The sequence below is a fragment of the Salvia hispanica genome, chromosome 3, assembly GCF_023119035.1.
Source record: "Salvia hispanica cultivar TCC Black 2014 chromosome 3, UniMelb_Shisp_WGS_1.0, whole genome shotgun sequence".
Taxonomy (NCBI): domain Eukaryota; kingdom Viridiplantae; phylum Streptophyta; class Magnoliopsida; order Lamiales; family Lamiaceae; genus Salvia; species Salvia hispanica.
In genome coordinates, this window is record NC_062967.1 from 1,089,901 (window position 1) to 1,108,109 (window position 18,209).

Here is an 18,209-nt window from a genome sequence, read left to right on the forward strand (position 1 = left end):
GAATATTAGCACATACTCCCTCCGTCCCAGATAATTCGACCCAATATTCCATTTCGGGTCGTCCCATATAATTTGTCCCACTTCACTTTTACCATTTTTGGTAGTGGACCCCATATTCCACTAACTCATTCCTACTCACATTTTATTATAAAACTAATACTTTAAAAGTAGGACCCACATCTGATACGAGTAGTGCCCCGATAACAGAGACAGACACGTCCGTGAGGCAGGATAACAGTGACAACGTCTTGGCGAGGTCAGAAGAGAATGTTGCGGGAATGCGAAGGAAGAAGGGAAAAAAGGGTCAGGCCCAAGTGGAACCGAGGGAAGATGGAAGACCGAAGCGGCAACAGAAGAAGCCGGTGATGTTTGGAGACTTTGTGTCTCGTTAGTTTAGTACTTTTATTATTTTAATTGGTGTCCTGTTAGTTTAGCATTTGGATTATTTTTATGGGCTTTATGTTTTGGACTTATTTAATTCCATTTGAGTCGAGCGTAATTATAAGCTCCGTGCCGGGTTTTCTTGTTGGTTCTTTCCCGGTATGATCGAGTCGAACCAAACCTAGGGTCCTTAGATATATAAATAGGGATTCTGTGAGTTGATGAAATCAATCAATATATCAGAAATTTCCTAATTCCCTTGCATTACTTTTTCTCAAAGTTACCTTCTCCACGGCCAAAACCTTATTGGCGTGGGAAATCCGGTTGCTCGACGGAGATTCATCTCTGCGAACGGACCTTTATCCGGCGAATCTCTCGCCCCTGTTTCAGTTGCGAATTCCTTCGTAACATTTTGGTGCTTTCATTCGGTTCTCATGACGATTGAAGGTTCTTCGGTTCGAACCAACGCAGAATCCATGGTCACGACTACACCAGCGGTTCCCATCGATTGGATTTATATGTGGCGGGGCTGAGGCAACTGATACGCCCGGTTTTTACACAGGCCATTATTTGGTCCGTTTTTGTTATCAAAATCACTCTACATGTCCATTATTTGCATATTCTATACATTTTGGTATTTTGACGTGTTTTGTGAGAAATGTGCATATTTGAGCCTAAAGGGGAGTAAAAACGCATAGTCTGGAAATCTGGAGAACTCAGACGGCGTCCAGCGACCGCCGGCGACCGGCGCGGTCAGAGGCTATGTGGCGGCCCGCCTCGGAAATTTACGCTAGGAGAAGAGTCTCGCCCGGCGACCGCCGGAGGACATGTGTCGGTCCGCCACCAAAGGGTCAGAATCTCTGGACTCCAACACGGCGACCGCCGGCCAAGGTGCGGCGGCCCGCCGGAGAAAGGCGGCGAATCCGACCAGCCCTAGATTTGCTCCAAGATTTACCAAATTTTGAAGATCTTTTCCTTCTATGATGATGAATAATCTTCCCCTATAAATAGGACCTCAAGCTTCATCAAAAGGGAGTTTTTCCACACAACGAGAACACATTCATAGAGATCAAAAGCTAGAGTACTTCAATTGTGCAAGGAGTTGAAGAAGGATTTCAAGAACATCAAGAACGACGAGGATTCAACCTACGGGTTTTATTTGCTTTAGTTTTATGTTCAAATTGCTTTCCCTTCAATCTATATTTTTAGTTTATTCAGTCATGTGTAACTAAACTCATAGGATTCTAGAGATGTGTTAGTAGCAACTTTGGTTTTATACAATTCCGTTTTCTATTTAATATCCGTTTTGTTTTTACTTTGTTTCTTCCCTAAGTTAATCATGATGCTTCATAGTTGAGTGACACAATTATGTATGATTCAATACAACTTGCTTCATAAGTGACAGAGTTCTAGCGAGTTAGATCCACTTAGTAGACACTACGGTTAGCTTCCTTTAATACGGCACTTGTTAATTGAGAGTGAGGACTTTTCAAGGGTCTTAGGAGCTTTTTGGAGTTACGTGTTAGGATTGACAACCCTAATGTTAGTAATCAACGTTTGTATCGCATGAGCATAAGCTAGGTGATTCGTCCTTTCAAAGTATTAACTGTGCTAGGATATTGTAGTTTGGAATTTGTATAACCATTAAAGCGAAAGCACATCCCTGGAGTTCCCCTTACTCTCTATACTTTTCTCTCCGTGATTTGTTTGTTTTTAGTTGTTTACTGTTTTTAATATTTATTGTTTTCAAAAAGTTACAAAATATTCTTGTTTCTCCGGATAGTAATTGAGTTCTAGTAGAAGATAGACACTTTGTGTACATCTCTTCCCCGTGTTCGATACTCGGTACTAACCTTTTGCTATACTATACCTACTCGGTATACTTTCAGGTATTTATAGTGCAAATAAAAAGTGCATCAAGTTTTTGGCGCTGTTGCCGGGGAAGACAATTCACTTTGGAGTGATATCTTCAAACGGATAATTTTACTACTTTGGATTTTAATCGCTTTCATTTTATTTTTATTGCTTTCTGTTTTAATTTTTTTTAGTTTAATTTGTTTTTGTTTTCGAGTCTTGCAGGTTTTGTATGCGAACGCTTTCTGGGAAGTACATCTTAGAGCCGCTTGATTTAGAGCTTGAAAGAACTCGTAGAATAATAAGAAGTGAAAAATGATCAGATAAAATGGGTGACTAGGAGATGGTGGAGATTCTTTGATGGATGAGAGAGATGTGGAGAAGCGGCCAGAAGCCATGGAAAAGAAGAGCAGAGAGAAACATTACTGTGATGATGAACATGTTCAATCATGGGAATATGATCACTTTTCTAGGCCCTCGTATTGATGCTAACAATTTTGAGTTACGCATGCCCACTTATCCAAAGGGTCGAGCAAACTCACTTTTGCGGAGTAGAGCTGTTGTGAAGATCTTAGCCATCTCTCCAAATTCGTGGAAATCGCAAACACTACGGGAATTAAATGGTGTCGACGACGATGCCATACGGGTAAGACTTTTCCATTCTCATTGATTGATTACGCTGAGAGTGGTTTGAGTGTATGCCACGAGAAAAGGTCTCCACATGGAAGGACATCGTTAGCTACCTTCCTCGGCCAGTACTACCCTTGAGGCACTATTTTGAAGCTCAGAGTGAGATCTTTCCAGTTCACACAAGGCCATGGCGAGCCCCTCTATGAGGCATTTGCTCGTTTCAAAGCTCTTCTTCGAAAGTGCCCAAACCATGGTTTTTCCATAGACCATCGGTAGGAATCCTCTATAATGGATTTAACGAGAAGATATGTGCTATGCTTGATTCGAGGGGCAAATGGAGGATTTCTAAGAAAGACGGAGAGGATGCCATGGCGGTGATTGAGGAGATCGCCACCAACAGTCGGGGTGGTCTAAGGAAAGGCATGCCGAGAAGAGTAGCAGCCGTAGAAGAAGTAGAAGAAAGTTCTTTTGCTAAGGAGTTAACGGAACTTAGAGTCGGGATTGATCAAATGGACATCTCGAGGGAAGGAAGATCCAATTAGGCAGCTTTCGTAGTGAGTCAATGCACCCGAAACTGCCGCTATCAAGTTGTGGAAGAAATAAACTACGATAACGGAGGCGGTCCCATTTACAATAGCAATTATAGCCCAATCGGGCGGTAATTTGATAATTATAATGAGACCGTCGCACCCAAATCTTTCTTATTCTAACAATAATTACTTGCAACTCCTGTAGGGATTTAATGTTAGCAAAGGAGGAAGTGGTTGAGCCGATGAAGAAGGAAGATAAGTATGAACCCCAAGGAATCACGAAGATCTTGGAAGTAATTACGCAAGATAGGAAGATTAATGACACCAAGATCGGAGTGGTCGAAGCAAGGATAAACAACCTCGAGCAAGGAATGAACACAATCTCGTAGAGAAATTTGTAACCAATATTACCACTCAAATGGAGCAAATTCGAGAAGAAGTTAGATGAGGATAGAGCAAAGAGCGACGAGGGTGGATGATATTAACGAAATGGGTGGCAAAGCTGCAGCCCTTGCCCATATGCCGGCGGACCGCCAGCGAGGCCAGCGAGAGTCAACCACGCGGGTACTTGATCGCGGACCGCCGCACCACCTGTGACCGCCACTATGAGAGCAGAATCGTCCACTAAGGTGTTGGGCTGTGCGGCACAACGGGATTGTACTCCCTTTGACCAAAGAGGAAGTTCAAGCAATGAGCAGTTCAAGCATTTCCTTAACATGTTTGCAAGGTCCATACTAACATTCCTCTTGTTGAATCGTTGCGGGAGATACAAAGTATGCCAAAGCTACTAAGGGAGCGGTAATGAGAAGAAAAAGCGACTAAAGCCGACCTTAAGCTACCGCATCATTGCGGCCGAGATCATCCAAAAGAAAAGCGATGAAGCAAAAGAGATCGGGCAGTTCATCATTAGATGCCGAATTGGAGAAGGAAAGGTGACAAAACGCGTGCGATTTAAGTCGTCCATCAATCTCATGCCCGAAGTACTACGAAAAGCTCAACATTGGGCCACTCAAATCTTCGGACAGTAACACTCGAGGTTGGCGGATAACTCGTCTATCAAGGCTTGTAGGTATGATTGAGGATGTCTAGTTAGGTTGATGATTTTATTTTCCCGCCGACTTTATTGTGCTTGACATATGAAAGTAGACAAGAACGTCCCTCTAATCTTAGGCGAGATTTTCTTGCCACTTACTGGCTTTTGATTGATGTAGGTCGTGGCGAGATTACAATCGGTGATAATCATAGTCAATCCACCTATAAGATCGAGGCGCGAGATGCTGAGAAATTTGAGGAGGCAAAGCGGGCAAAAATAGAACAACGGTGCGGACGATCATGGCTACCCGACTTGACCAAGCCCAAAGATCCCTTTGAGCGGAGGATCCTTCTACCTCCACTATCTACATTGTCAAAGAGGTAAGACACTCTTCTAAAAAGGGTGATGCTAATTCTTCTACATCTACTCCTGAGGAAGAAACGAAGAGAAAGAAAACACCGAGGACCCGAGATATACGTCATCAAAACCAAAGGGAAGTACAAGTGGTGGAAGAGAGTAGGGACCAAGTTAACCACTATGCCAATTTTCAACACTCGAGTTATTGATCAACCCAACTAGTGGGCCACTTGAGTCGAGCTAACGACTTTAACAAAAGCGTATTGGGAAACCTTGATTTTCTTTTATTTTTTTTATCTTCTCGTTTTTTTTTTTTTTAATAATAATTTTTTTTTTTTTTTGATGGCGGTCGCCACATTGGTTAACATGCGGGAGCGAGTAGAATCTCTTAATTCATGATGGGGGATGACTATGTGTATGAATTTTTGAATTCTATGGTTTAAATTTTGCTTGATTGGTGATTATTAAGTTGTGAATTATGATTCTCTCTTGGTTTATAATGTTGGCATTGTGAGGCTATAATTACTTCCATGAATTGCAATATTTGTGATTTTGTAGAGATTGTTGGTTCTTATGGATATTTGGTTGATACGTCTCTGCATGGGGGATGAATTCACGTTGGGGGATGATTTTTTTTTTGTGTCCTAATTTTGTTGATTTTGCTTAACATGTTATTATGCTAGAAATTAGGATGCTATTGTACCCAAGCTTGCATATAAGTTCTTATCTCTTGATTTCTACTGGGTTGAATGCAAGTTTGAGGGAACTTTTGATCTCTACTTGTTGGTACTCTTCTAAAGTCTTAATTTCTTTTGTAGGATAATGGGATCAAAGAGCCGGAGAATACGAAGAACTATGGCATTAGCCTTGCCACGGAAGAGCAAAAGGCTATGTGGAAGAAAGTGTCGGCCCGAGACGGCACCTTCTAGATATCCGATTTCCTCTCCAAACTTTGGGGATCATGGAGGATTTTCGGAAGTTGTGCGACGTGGGTGATGGGAATGGCCTCGTCTACATGTTCCAAAGGAAGTGACCATAAGACTGAAAGTATACTCTGAGTTCTAAATACAGCTAAGGTTACTAAGGATCGCCGCCAAAATTTTCCATAGCATCGATTTCCGCTTAGGGAGCGGGTGGCACTAAAACTCACCATGGAAGAGCTTAGTGGGATCTTCCATTGCTTCGACCCCAACCCAGAAGAGGACAATGAATATGAATTTTCAGAGGTTTGAGGCGATGACAAATGAGCAAGAGCATGCAGCGGGCTATGCCAAGTCTTCATCAGTCGCAACCCGTCTTGAGGTACCTCCATCGTCTTATGACTCGGCTTATGTTTGCTCGTATCGATGGGGGAAGTGTCTCCCAAACGGGCTCAAGCGTGATGTGGTGCCTACTCAACAAGAAGGGGAAGTCGATTATGGGACCCTCTTTACTTACTATGTGGATAGGATCACGAAGAAAGACGGGGCGTCATTTGTTGGGGGGGATTGATTCCCTTGGCAACATTTGGGGGTCTTTTTTTGCCTATACGGAGGATGGTGGAGAAAATTTATCACCTATGAGGTGCTTTTTTCGATGGGGCTTTTGAAGCCGATGGTTGGGGTCGGGGGTTTTTTAGAAAATTGGGGGATCACTTTCCGTTCCCCCCCCAATTGACCAAGGTCGATGTTTGGGAAAACCCAAACCCAAATTGGAAGTCGCACGCCCGCCCCCCGGAGAGCTATCGAGGAAACCCCCCGCAATGGGGAGTTTAAAAAGGGGAACATTCCCTCTCGTTCCTCTTTTGGGATGAGGATTCCGTGTTTGATGCCATTGATAATTTGAAGGGGGGCGCGGAGCATTCACAAGCTCAAGGGAATGAAGCCCCGCACCACCGCAACCCAACCAAGAGAAGAGGAAGAAAAAGAAGGGGGAAGGGTGGAACCCCCGGGAGAAGGGGAAACCCCCCCGGGGGGCCCAAAACCCGTAGGGGATTTTAGTCCCCTCGATTAGGAGAAATTTTCCCCAAGCAAAACATGTCCAACACTTGGGACTCGATGGGCGGGCAAAGGGGGAATGCCTACAACCCCCAAGGGTGGGCGGCTAAGGGGATTCCCCCGGAAAAGAATTTTTGGGGAAAAAACGTTTTGGGAAGCCTCTCGGGCAAAAAAAGAAGAGCCCGGATGGGCCGAAGCTAGAGGAAAGAGAGACAATGAGGGGGTGATATCACGTACCTCGTTGGAGCTTTTGAGGATCTTAGCGTCCGTTTCCCTCCCCCCCTCAAGATTGAAAAGTCAAGCTCGATGACTTTAAATAGCATTTGACCTGTTGTTTCCCAAAGGACGGGGAAAAGGACTTCAAATCTTTGATTGTCCCGGGGGATTAGTGGTAGGGGTTACGGCTTGGTGGATCGGGAAATCCCCATTTTTTACCCCCGAATGGGGCTTACCTCCCCACGGCAATCAAAAGTTGAGTATATGTTTGGGAAGGGCTCCATCTTGTCTCCATGTGGGGGACAAATTGGTGATCCCCGGCTCGTTGTTTTTCATTGATCTCCATTTTTTGCCCATTCACGGTCGGACGTCGTCTTGGGTATGGATTGGTTGGAATTTTTGGGGGGGGGTGAAACACGGACTTTGTTGCGGCCCATGGGTTCTTTAAAGGGGGGATAAATTGGTTGTTCTACGGGGTTACCCCACCCCCCAAAAGGGGGATTTTTGTCTTCCTTGGCCCCCCTCGAAACCCAGGGGGACTTTTTTTGAATTATATGAGTTGGTTGGGGTTGGACCCCTCAATCGTGCGCCCGGATGTCGGGGAAATTTTAAACGTCTTACCACCATCATTCTTTTCTTCGGGGGCTTCCCCAATGTATTTCAGGTCCCCGGGGGGTTTTCCCAGGTGGGCAGTTTGATCATCAAATCCGTTTGCTCCCCAAACTAAAACCCGTAAATGCCGGGTCGGGTACCCTACTTTGGAAAGAAGAGATCGAAACAAGTTAAGGAGATGCTCGATGCGGGGTCATACGGCGAAGCCATAGCCCTTTTTTCATCCCCGGTGTTTGGTTGAAAGAAAAAGGCACCTTCCGCCGTTTCGGCAAACAAAAAGGAACGGTCCCCGAATTTTCCCAATCCTTTTCGAGATGAATTATTCGAGGGGTTAGGTGCGCTCGGTACTTCCCCAAGTTGGATATTCGTTCGGGATCCCCTTTTAGATAAGGATGCATGGGCGGATTTTTATAAAACGGCTTTTGCCGCATGGGACATTTCAATTTTTTGGGTGATGCCTTCGGTTTGACTAATGCCCCTTCAACTTTTTCGGCGGCCGGGGTTGTATTTTCCCCGGCCCTTCTGCAAAGGCCCGGTCATCATCCCCCGATGATTTTTTGTTCTCGATCCTTGTTGGATTCTCATCATCACCTTCGCATCGTTTTTACCCTCTTGGAGGAGCATCGGTTTTGGAAACTCTCAAAATGCTCTTCGGTCGGCGGTGGACTACCTGGGTCCTTGATCGCGGGGGGCGGTGACGGATGGGTCAAAATTAAAAGGCGATGGTGGCGGCCAACCCCCGGGATAAAAGCAGTGGGGAAGGTTTTTTGGGTCCCCACGGGATATTACCGTAGGTTCTTTTTTTCCTATGGGTGTGGGGCCCCCCCGCGGCCCTTTAAAAAAGGAGGGGCTTTTTTGTCCGGGGGGGTGAACCCCTTGGGCCCTTAAACGGGCAATGGGCGCCCCTTGTTCTTCGCCTCCGATTTTTCACGAACATTCTATTTAGAAACGGAGGGCGGATTTTGGTGTTGGAGCGGTATTGATGCGGGATGGTCCCCTTTTTTTTTGGAAAAAAGGGGGGGGCCCCGGCGTCGGAAGCGCGTCGTTTTTACCATAAAGGGTTTTTTGTTATTTATCGTAGGGGACTTGGGAAGTGGAACGTTTATCTTTTGGGTAGAAAATTTGTCATCCCGGCGTCGAAAGAGTCTTGGGGAAATTGTTTGACGGGTAATCCAAAACTCGAGCAACACTTGCGTCCCAAGTTGATGGGCTATAAATTGTGTTAGTAAAAAACCCGGACGGCTAGGGGTGGTGGATCCCTTTTGTCTGGGCGGGCAAGGAGATAGAACTGATGCACCCTCTTAGTGGGTAAACGCCCCTTTCCCCACATTCATTTTTGTAGTGGGGGAAACGGCATCTTCGGCCCCAACGGGGCCCCGGTTTTGGCCGCCCCAAGTTGGCGTGGTTTGCTGATCCTAAGTTCCCTTTTATTGGGATTTATCGCGACCCCGGGGGATCTCGTCGGAAAATTTTTTGCCACCCCGGGGGGAGGTTTTATTGTACAGTACCCCCGGTTTTTCCCGGGCGGTCTCCGGGTTTGACCGTACATTGCGTCGTTTCGATGCGGTTTATTGGCCACATATGGGGGTGATGTGAAGCGTTTTTGGCCGTTGTGTGGAGTGTCAAACCACAAAGACTCCACGAAAACGGGGGTTTTTGCGGGGCCCCATCGGCCGATGCGGGGTGACGTTTCCATGGATTTTGTGGTGGTGCCCTTTTTTCAAAGGGAACCACTATCATGGTCGCGGTGGACCCTTTTTCCCAAAAATGCGCACTTGGGGCCATTGCCCCGCCCTTTTGATGCGATTTCGAGTAGCTCGTCTTTTCTGAAACAGTGGTTTTAAACATCCCGGGGTTTCCCCAAAACCGGGGGTCGGACCGTGATCCGTATTCTTGAGTGAGGCATGGGAGAACATCCCCCCCTCACGGCCTTTTTAATTTTCATTCCGGCGTAATCCCCCCATCGATGGGGGACAGTCATTTCCCGGGGCCCCCGGGGATGCCCGGGACTTTCGCCCTGGCGTCCCCCCCCAAATGGGGGAATTTTCTCCGGGGCCCAGTTGGCGCTTAACGCTTCCTCACGGGGGGTGGGCCCTTCTCCTTTCCCTGCTCTTTATGGCCGGGGACGCCACCCTTGGGCGGGTGGCAACCGTCGATCAAACGGGCCCCCGGCCTATGGAATTAATTCGTCGGGGGGGAACTCGGGGAGGTTTGCGAAAGAATTTGGAACGGGCCCAAAGACGTATCGTTCCCCGGCAAAAAAAACACCGCCCTGATGTCCGACCGGGGGGTGATAAGGTTTTGCCCAAAAAATCAGTGAAAGGGGGATTTTGGTAGCCCGGCCGGGCTCGGCTTTCCGGGGTTTTTTGGTCCCATTTGAGGTGATTGAACGGATTGGTCCGGTGGGGTACCGTCGAAACTTCCCGGGTTTGGGGGCACCAAAAGATGTGTTTCCCTGTCAGCTTGCTAAAACCTTTTGTTGAGGGGGTTTGCGACTTCATCGGAAAATTTAGTTACCCCATTGATATTTTGGGGGAGGCCCGAAAGGGCCCATTCGGTCCCCCATCCCCAGGAAATTCTTTTTAAAAAGATCGGGCCCCTCGATCAAGTTTTTGGGGGAAAGGGGGGGTTCCCGCGGGGAAACGGGCCGACATGGGGCGGTGTCGGCGGCCCGGCGTTTTCCCCATCCTTTAGGGCGGAAGGGCCCCTTAAAGGGGGGGGTTTATCAGTGGGGGAAAGGGGGGCGGTCGTCCGTGAGGGGGGACAGAAGAAGCCAGTGATGTTTGGAGACTTTGTGTCTCGCTTTTTTGTATTAATGACATAACTATCTCCTGCAGCTTTAGATACAAAAGTTTCCTTCACAAGTTTTTCCATGACGTCTTCCTGATTCGCTGCGACATCATTCTTCTAGAACTCTGCTTTCTCTCTTGAAAGATCATCAACGCCATTACCATTCTTAAACATAAACCCTAGGAGACGGTTTTCCCCTTCAGCCTCATCGTCCTCCTCATCGTCATAGACGACAACGCCCTCGTCTTTGGCTACATCGTCAAATTTCATGGAAGGAGACGGGGATTTGCTCGCCAATCCAGGGAGCTCATAGAAAATATCCTCGTTGTATACATGCGTATCATACACCGGCATCGAAAATATATTGCTATTAGTATTCTTCGTCGTTTCATCCACAACAGATGATGTGAAGCCGTCGCTGAATAATGGATCGACCATCGAACGACGCTCCGGCACATTAGACCTCATCGTGTTGGACTTTCCCCGACGCTCTTCCAGTCGCGCCAGGGACGGAGCCAGAAAATAATCTCAAAAGGGACAAAAATATATATAGAGAAAATTTTGAATAATTTAGAAGGGGCATTTAGTGAGTAAATGGTGTAAATTAGCAAAAACTATAGAAATTTATAAGTTAGTAGAAAAATTTGAGGAGGGGCATATGCCCCACCTAGCTATTCATTGGATCCGTCCCTGAGTCGCGCCAATCGTCGTTGTAGGTCTCGAACCTGTTGTCGCAGATCACCGTTCTCGATGTCGCGCTGGAGGTCTCGAACCTGTTGTCTCAGATCATCGTTCTCGATGATCGCGCAGATCACGCTGTCGTGCAGCCTCTTCGTTTGGGAGATATCTCCATGTCCCCAACCACGACCATCGCCACGAGCATCACCACGTCTGCCGCTATATCTACGTTCAGCCATTGATAATCAACCTGGATCGTGATACCAAATGATGCAAATGAACGAAGAAGCGTATGAGATTGATTAACTGATGGATAAAAAGAACTCAACTAAATTGAGAACTTGAGAGTATAAAAACTCAATGCAAAATTATATATTCAAAGTCTGTCTTCTAAGTTCAACAATGATGCCTTTTATATAGGCAAAGAAAATCTTAAATTTATGAAAAGAAAATAAATAAAAAGATAATAAGCAAAAATAACTATAAGTAAAAAAGGAAAACCTAATTTGGTAGAAGGAAAAACAAATCCTCCTAATATTATTTCCCTATACTAATTCTATTAATTAGGAAATAAATAAAACCAAATACATACTTTTCTTAGTCTCCAAGACTTGTCTTTTTATAACTACATCAATGTCATTGTGCCTTTATTTTATCAATAGCAGCTACTCTCTGTCTTTTATCATTATAAATTAATTGTTTTTTGTGGACTAATTATAGAGAGGGTAGGCGAGGCGACTAAGCTGTTTCGAGGAATGACCTATTTTCGTATTTATTTAGTAGCTAGTAGCCATGCACATTATTAGGAGCAGGTTATATGTCAACAATCACTAGAATAAATAATTAGGAATATTGAAAAGAGATGCTTTGTAACTACCTTGGAACAATATTTCTACAAAATATAGTAAAAACAATAGCAAGTTGTTATCACTGAATTGACTTGAACAATTTAAGTGCGTGCTTCTGCACACTTTTGAGGAACTCAAGCGATAGGTTTAATCACAAATATTGATCGATATGGCAGCGGAGGCGGCAATCTCATCGGTGGTGGAGCTGCTCGGCAATCTGCTGATCGAGAAGGTGAACTCCCTGCGAGGCGTGGAGGGAAAGGTGCGGTCGCTGAAAGACGAGCTGAAATCGATGCAATCTTTTTTAAGAGACGCTAACAGAAGGGAAGCAAAAGAGGAAAGAGTGCGTGATTGGATACGGGAGCTCAGAGAAATCGCTTACGATGCCGAAGATACCATCGAAATGTTCCTCATCAATGTCGAGAATGTCAAGAGCAGAGGTCTTGTCAAGAGATGCACCAGCTTCCCGAAGCGCATGTACCACACCGACCGAATCGGGGATGAGATCGAGTCGATCCGCGCTAGGCTTGACGCGATCGATAAAAGCAGGGAGAGGTACGGGATACAGATTGTCGACGAGACGGAGATGTCGCAAGTGGAACTGCGGCGGAGGTTGTGTGCTTGGCAAAAAGACGAACACCTGGTGGGCGTGGAAGATACTGTGGAGAAGGTGATGCGAGAAGCGATTCTGGATGAGGAGAAGAGAGGGCTTTCGGTAGTGGTTATACAAGGCATGGGTGGGATCGGGAAATCCACACTTGCACGGGAGATATACAACCACCCCGCTGTCGTTTCCGGTCCATTCGATCGACGTGGTTGGGTTGTGGTGTCGAGTGAATTTGCGCCACAGGAGACGATCAAGCAGTTAATTTTCCAGCTGTCCGGATCGGAGGTGGAGAAAAAGGAAGTGATGGAAGAAATCCAGAAATTGGAGCAGTCGATGAAGGATAAGCAATTTCTCCTGCAAAAGCTTCAAGAGATGCTTCACAAACAACTGGAGGAATCAACTTATTTCATAGTTATGGATGACGTGTGGGAGCAAGACCATTGGGATTATTTCAACACTGCTTTCCCCCATCAACAAGGTATGCGGAAAACTTTGATATCTTTCCTATATTCAACAAATTCATTCTCACAAATAAAAACTGAAGAAGAAAAGATTGTGATTTAGAGTATATTGGTCATTAATAATCAGGGGTTAAGGAATAAGAGAGAAATAATGCTTTTTTTTAGGAAGACTAAAGTCTAATTTTGATCCCTCATAGTTGCCATAAAAAATTTTTTGGTTCCTTACATTAAGTTTGTTACCTTTTAGTTCCTAACATATCGTTCTGGTACATTTTGGTCGCAAACAAGATCACAAACTTAACGTATGAGATCCGAGAAAAACTTTATGGGAAATGTACGAGACCAAAGTTAGACTTTAGTCCTATATTATAATTAAGTTATTAATTTGATGAAACATTTTGATTGTTAATTTTAACACAAAACGGTTATTTTAGATCAAAACAATATGTTTAGGACCAAAATGTACTAAAACAATATGTAAGGGACCAAAAGGTTATAAACTTAATGTATAGGACCAAAAAGAATTTTAGGACAAATGTAATGGACTAAGATTAGACTTAAGTCTTTTAGGAACATATATTGTCTCATTATATTTCACTGAAAAATTGGCGCTTATTTAGAAATCATAGGAGATTGTTGTTTTTTCATTAAGTGTGAAATGCAAAAATGATATCTGAATTAAATGTACTAGTATATTTTAGATACTTTGTGAAAATATCTAGAGTATCTGGACAAAATTTTAATTTATTTGAGTTATTGTTTTATTATTTTTAGATATTTTTTTATATTAAGGGGTATTTTAGTACATCTAAATTATTTGTTTCTCTCTTTTGTGACTTATTTATGAGTTATATCTCTCATCTCTCCACACTCTTTCAATTTATTTATGATCTATCTTTTTCCTATTTTCCTTCTTTCTCATTTATTTCATTTATGTCTCGTATAATTATTAGTTATACTTTCAAACAATAAATATTTTAAAACAATGAATGGAATTAATACTACAACAAAAACTAATTTAAATTATATATGTCATATTTTAGTTTAATAAAAATAATAATTTCAATAAACAATAACTAAGAAAAAATAAGTCTTTCAAACATAACTTTAAGAATATCTATCTAGGTTTGTGCTAAAATGACAACCCCTCTTAAAATGACACCGTGACACCACTTATACAGCGATATTATAAACGCTACACAGCAATATTACAAACACTACACAGCAATATATAGATTGTTGTATAGTGTGTCGGATATTACTGGACAAGAAATATTGCTGGATAAGAAATATTGCTTGATAAAGACTAGCAAATTGCTTGCCGTCTTTTTTCAGATTTTTTTTTGCCACATGACAGCTTATTATTCGTCCACGTGTACAAATGATTGGCTAGGAATGGTGGTATGATGTTATTCTAAGGGGTGGTGGCACCCTAACATGTCCCATCAATCTATCTATATATATGTCCTCAGTCCTAATCCTTCAATTTATTATACTCCTACTACATAATAACCAATCTAAATTCGAAACTAATAGACTAAACAATTCAATCATATTGCAACATATCAATCTTATTTACATCATTCATGCTCCCTAAAAGATCTAGTATAATGATTATTGATTGCTCAAATGATGAGAGAGTGGAATTACTGTGTTTCTAAACCTTAGTTTCTATCTTTACAGATAAAACAAGTAGATTATTGCTTACAACCCGCAACAAGATTATTGCAAAGCATGATCAGTATGCGTTAAAGATGAAGCTTCTAGACCCGGAGAAAAGTTGGGAATTGTTCTTGAAGAAGGCATTCGTTAACAACACCAATGGCACATGTCCAGAAGAATTAGAGAGTATAGGCAAAAAAATCTTGGAAAAATGCGATGGTTTGCCATTAGCAATTAGTGTGGCGGGAGGCTTGCTTGTGGATTCTCAAGACAAGAGTAGATGGAAACAAGTTCTCGATCATATAGACTCCAATATCCTTGAGAACACCGTACCAAATATTTTGGCGTTGAGTTACCAGAATTTGTCTCCTCAATTGAAATCATGCTTCTTATGTGCAGCCTTTTTCAAGGAAGACTTTATTATCTCTTCCAATGAGATAATAAGTATATGGCATGCACAAGGTTTGATCCAAGAGAAAGGAGGTAGAAGTGTTGTGGAGTGTGGAAGAGCTTACTTAAATGAGTTGATCAATCGAAGTATGCTTCAAATTCAGGATCTAACCATTGATGGTCAAGTCAAAGGGTTTCGTCTCCATGATCTTATTCGCGAGGTATGCATAGCCAAAGCAGAGCAGGAAATGAGTGTGAAGATTGTAAAGGGAGAGGAAGACGAGAGAGGATGTTCATCTGAATCCTCGTATAAACCTCGCCATCATGTTGTCTACAACAAATCTTCTGAAACTTTATCCTCGAATCAGAATAAGTATCTTCGCTCTGCTTTCCTCTTTAATGTTGGGGGGAAGAGTCTAACAAATAATATTCCATCTCCTTACTGGAAGAGCTTCGAACTCCTTAAGATACTCTACCTTGATGGCTTTCCGTTTACAAAATTGCCCAGCTCTTTTCGGTGCTTAGTTGGATTGAAGTACTTGAGAATACATACAAATAACAGTTGGGAATATTTGAAGCTCCCGAGTTGGCTTGCTCGCTTTAATAAACTCGAGTTTCTTTACGTGGAATATGCACAGTTCACAGGTGTTGCACTGAAAATGGAAAGCTTGCTCAACTTCGGCGCACGTGGAGTACACGGAAAACCCATGAAAGTAGAGAATTGGAAAAGTATAGAGAGTTTGAAGGGTATCAGGCTAGAGGATTGGGTGGAGATGAGCTCAGGCCTAATGCCTAATTCTCATCTTCGTGAATTGCACATATATGTACGCATGATTGATAGTATGGATAGCATGATTGGGGATATGGATGGTATGGTAAGTAGGGGAAGAGCGTCCCTACAAACGATGACAAATCTTGTGAAACTACACCTGATGTTTGATATGATTGTGTCGCCACACTCACGCATATTGAACAAATTAATTCCCAATCTAGAGAGTCTCACATCGCTTAAACTTTCAAGTTATGGTTTCTCTGACGAAACACTAGTTGCGAGTGTCTTCCCTCCCAATCTGTCTAACCTAACGTTGGTTCGCATGAGAAATGTTTCGATGGAAGAGTTGGGTAAGCTACCAAAGCTACACTATCTCACCTTAAAATATGTTCATGTTTCTGAAAATATAGAGAGGATGAAGATATTGCATGACGGGTTCCCCTGCCTCGAGGCCCTCTCCCTCAAAAGAATGTTTCGTCTGAGAGTTATCGACGTAGAAGAAGGTGGAATGCCGTGCCTCAGTAAACTCCGGATCCGTGAATGCTCATATCTGAAGAGTACTGAGAATCTGCCCAAACACATCATCATATCATTTGCATAACCTGCAGGTATGAAGCTACTTTATTGGTTATGTTTTGTTACTCCATATATATGAAGTTGGCCTCATTTCAGGTTCTGACTTGCCAAAGATAGAGAAACAAAGTGGAGTTGAGTGATATGAGTTCAACAAGAGTCAAAGAGAAGACTCAAGTTCAACACTCTGAGGTGTCTTGTGGTTTACTCACTTGTCCTACTTTAGGAGTCCCGATTTATCAGTTTTGGGTATCCCACTTTAGGAGTCCAGGTTGAAATATTCCACAAATGGTATTAGGTCTTACATTCCACTAACCTTTTATCATTCACATTCCACTATCTTTCTTCATCAATTTTCCTTTACAATTCTTAAAACCCGTACAGAACTCAACAGAGACTCCTAAAGTGGGACGGAGGGAGTATTATATTTAGATGACATAGATATTTGAGTCCATGTATCAATTAGTAGGGTGGTGTTGGAATTAATTGCCTCTAGGATTCAATTAATATTAGTTTGGAACATCTTTTGAATCAGACATACTAGAGATATTCTTTCAAATGTGTCGGAATGAAGGGTGTTGAACAATGCTAATTGAGAATTTAGAGAGAGAATATATGGTTCAGGTGGCAAAATTTATTGATGAGAGAGAATTTGGTGATATTAATTCATATGATTATTTAAATTCTGAGCCCATTATCGAAATTGGGCTTCAAAATATTAGGCACACGCACTCCTATTTTTATGAAGATGATCATCGGTCCAAATGATTAACGCGCCCATACAATACTATCGCACAAAATTTTGTATTTAAGCACTATTATCATTATTGGTTACTTACAAAAATATATTGTCTATAATTTATGGAAGCCCCTTCATCAGCAAATTGTGATTATAAACGCAGTTAACAACATGATCATTACATACACATCACATATAAGTTTTTCTATCTGCAACTATATATGTACGCCCTGCATTCATTATCAATTGTTTTAAACTTTTAATAGTAGATGATACAAGTCTTAATACAAATTGGTACAATAGAAAAGAGAAATTTTATTTTGAAGTATCAAAAATGGACAAAGAGAAAGAGAGAATAATTGGTGGGCATATCAAAAAAAATGAAAAGAGATTTAATATTTTTGAATTGATTAAAGTTATATAATCAGATTATTGATTAATTATCCAGGAAGGAAATATATATTTTGTATATCAATCTAGCTATAAATGTTTGACGAACTTAGTTTGTAAGACCCTCAAATCAATAGGTCATGATTCAAATAACTACTACTACCTCCGTCCCTCAAATATTGACACATTTTGACCCGACACAAGTTTTAAGAAATGTAATGGAAAGTTGGTGGGATGTGGGTCCTACTTTTAAAGTATTTGTTTTATAATAAAATGTGGGTAGGAATGAGTTACTCCAGTAGAATATGGGGTCCATTACCAAAAATGGTAAAAAATGAAGTATGTCAAACTTTCAGGGACGGACCGAAATGGTAAACTGTGTCAAACTTTCAGGGACGAAGGGTAGTATCACGGAGGGAATGAGGAACCACTCTCGACACAAAATAGCTAGAAAGGCATGTTAACATACATTGGCCCCATACTATTGATCTTTGTCTAGATTAAGCTAAATTTAATGGGGAAAATCAATAAGTGATTGTAAATTCTTTTCATAATCTTACAACGGTACAATAGCTTCATTCATTCTATGCAAACTACTCGAGCTTGGCTCATGCAGCACATGGAGGAACCATGCATTTGGAGAAGAATCCCAGCATTTTTTTCTGAAGAAAAAAAATCAATATGAGATACTAATATTCTATTTATCATTG

At 42.6% G+C, this 18,209-nt stretch overlaps 1 protein-coding gene across 1 annotated transcript; it reads left to right on the forward strand.

Annotated features, from left to right (window-relative positions):
- Positions 1-12,074: 12,074 nt before the first annotated feature.
- LOC125214597 (disease susceptibility protein LOV1-like) lies at positions 12,075-17,005 on the forward strand. Its single transcript, XM_048115686.1, has 3 exons — positions 12,075-12,990; positions 14,657-16,405; positions 16,470-17,005. Exons 1-2 carry the CDS (start codon positions 12,075-12,077, stop codon positions 16,396-16,398), a joined length of 2,658 nt encoding a protein of 885 aa, XP_047971643.1. The 3' UTR covers positions 16,399-16,405; positions 16,470-17,005.
- Positions 17,006-18,209: the final 1,204 nt, after the last annotated feature.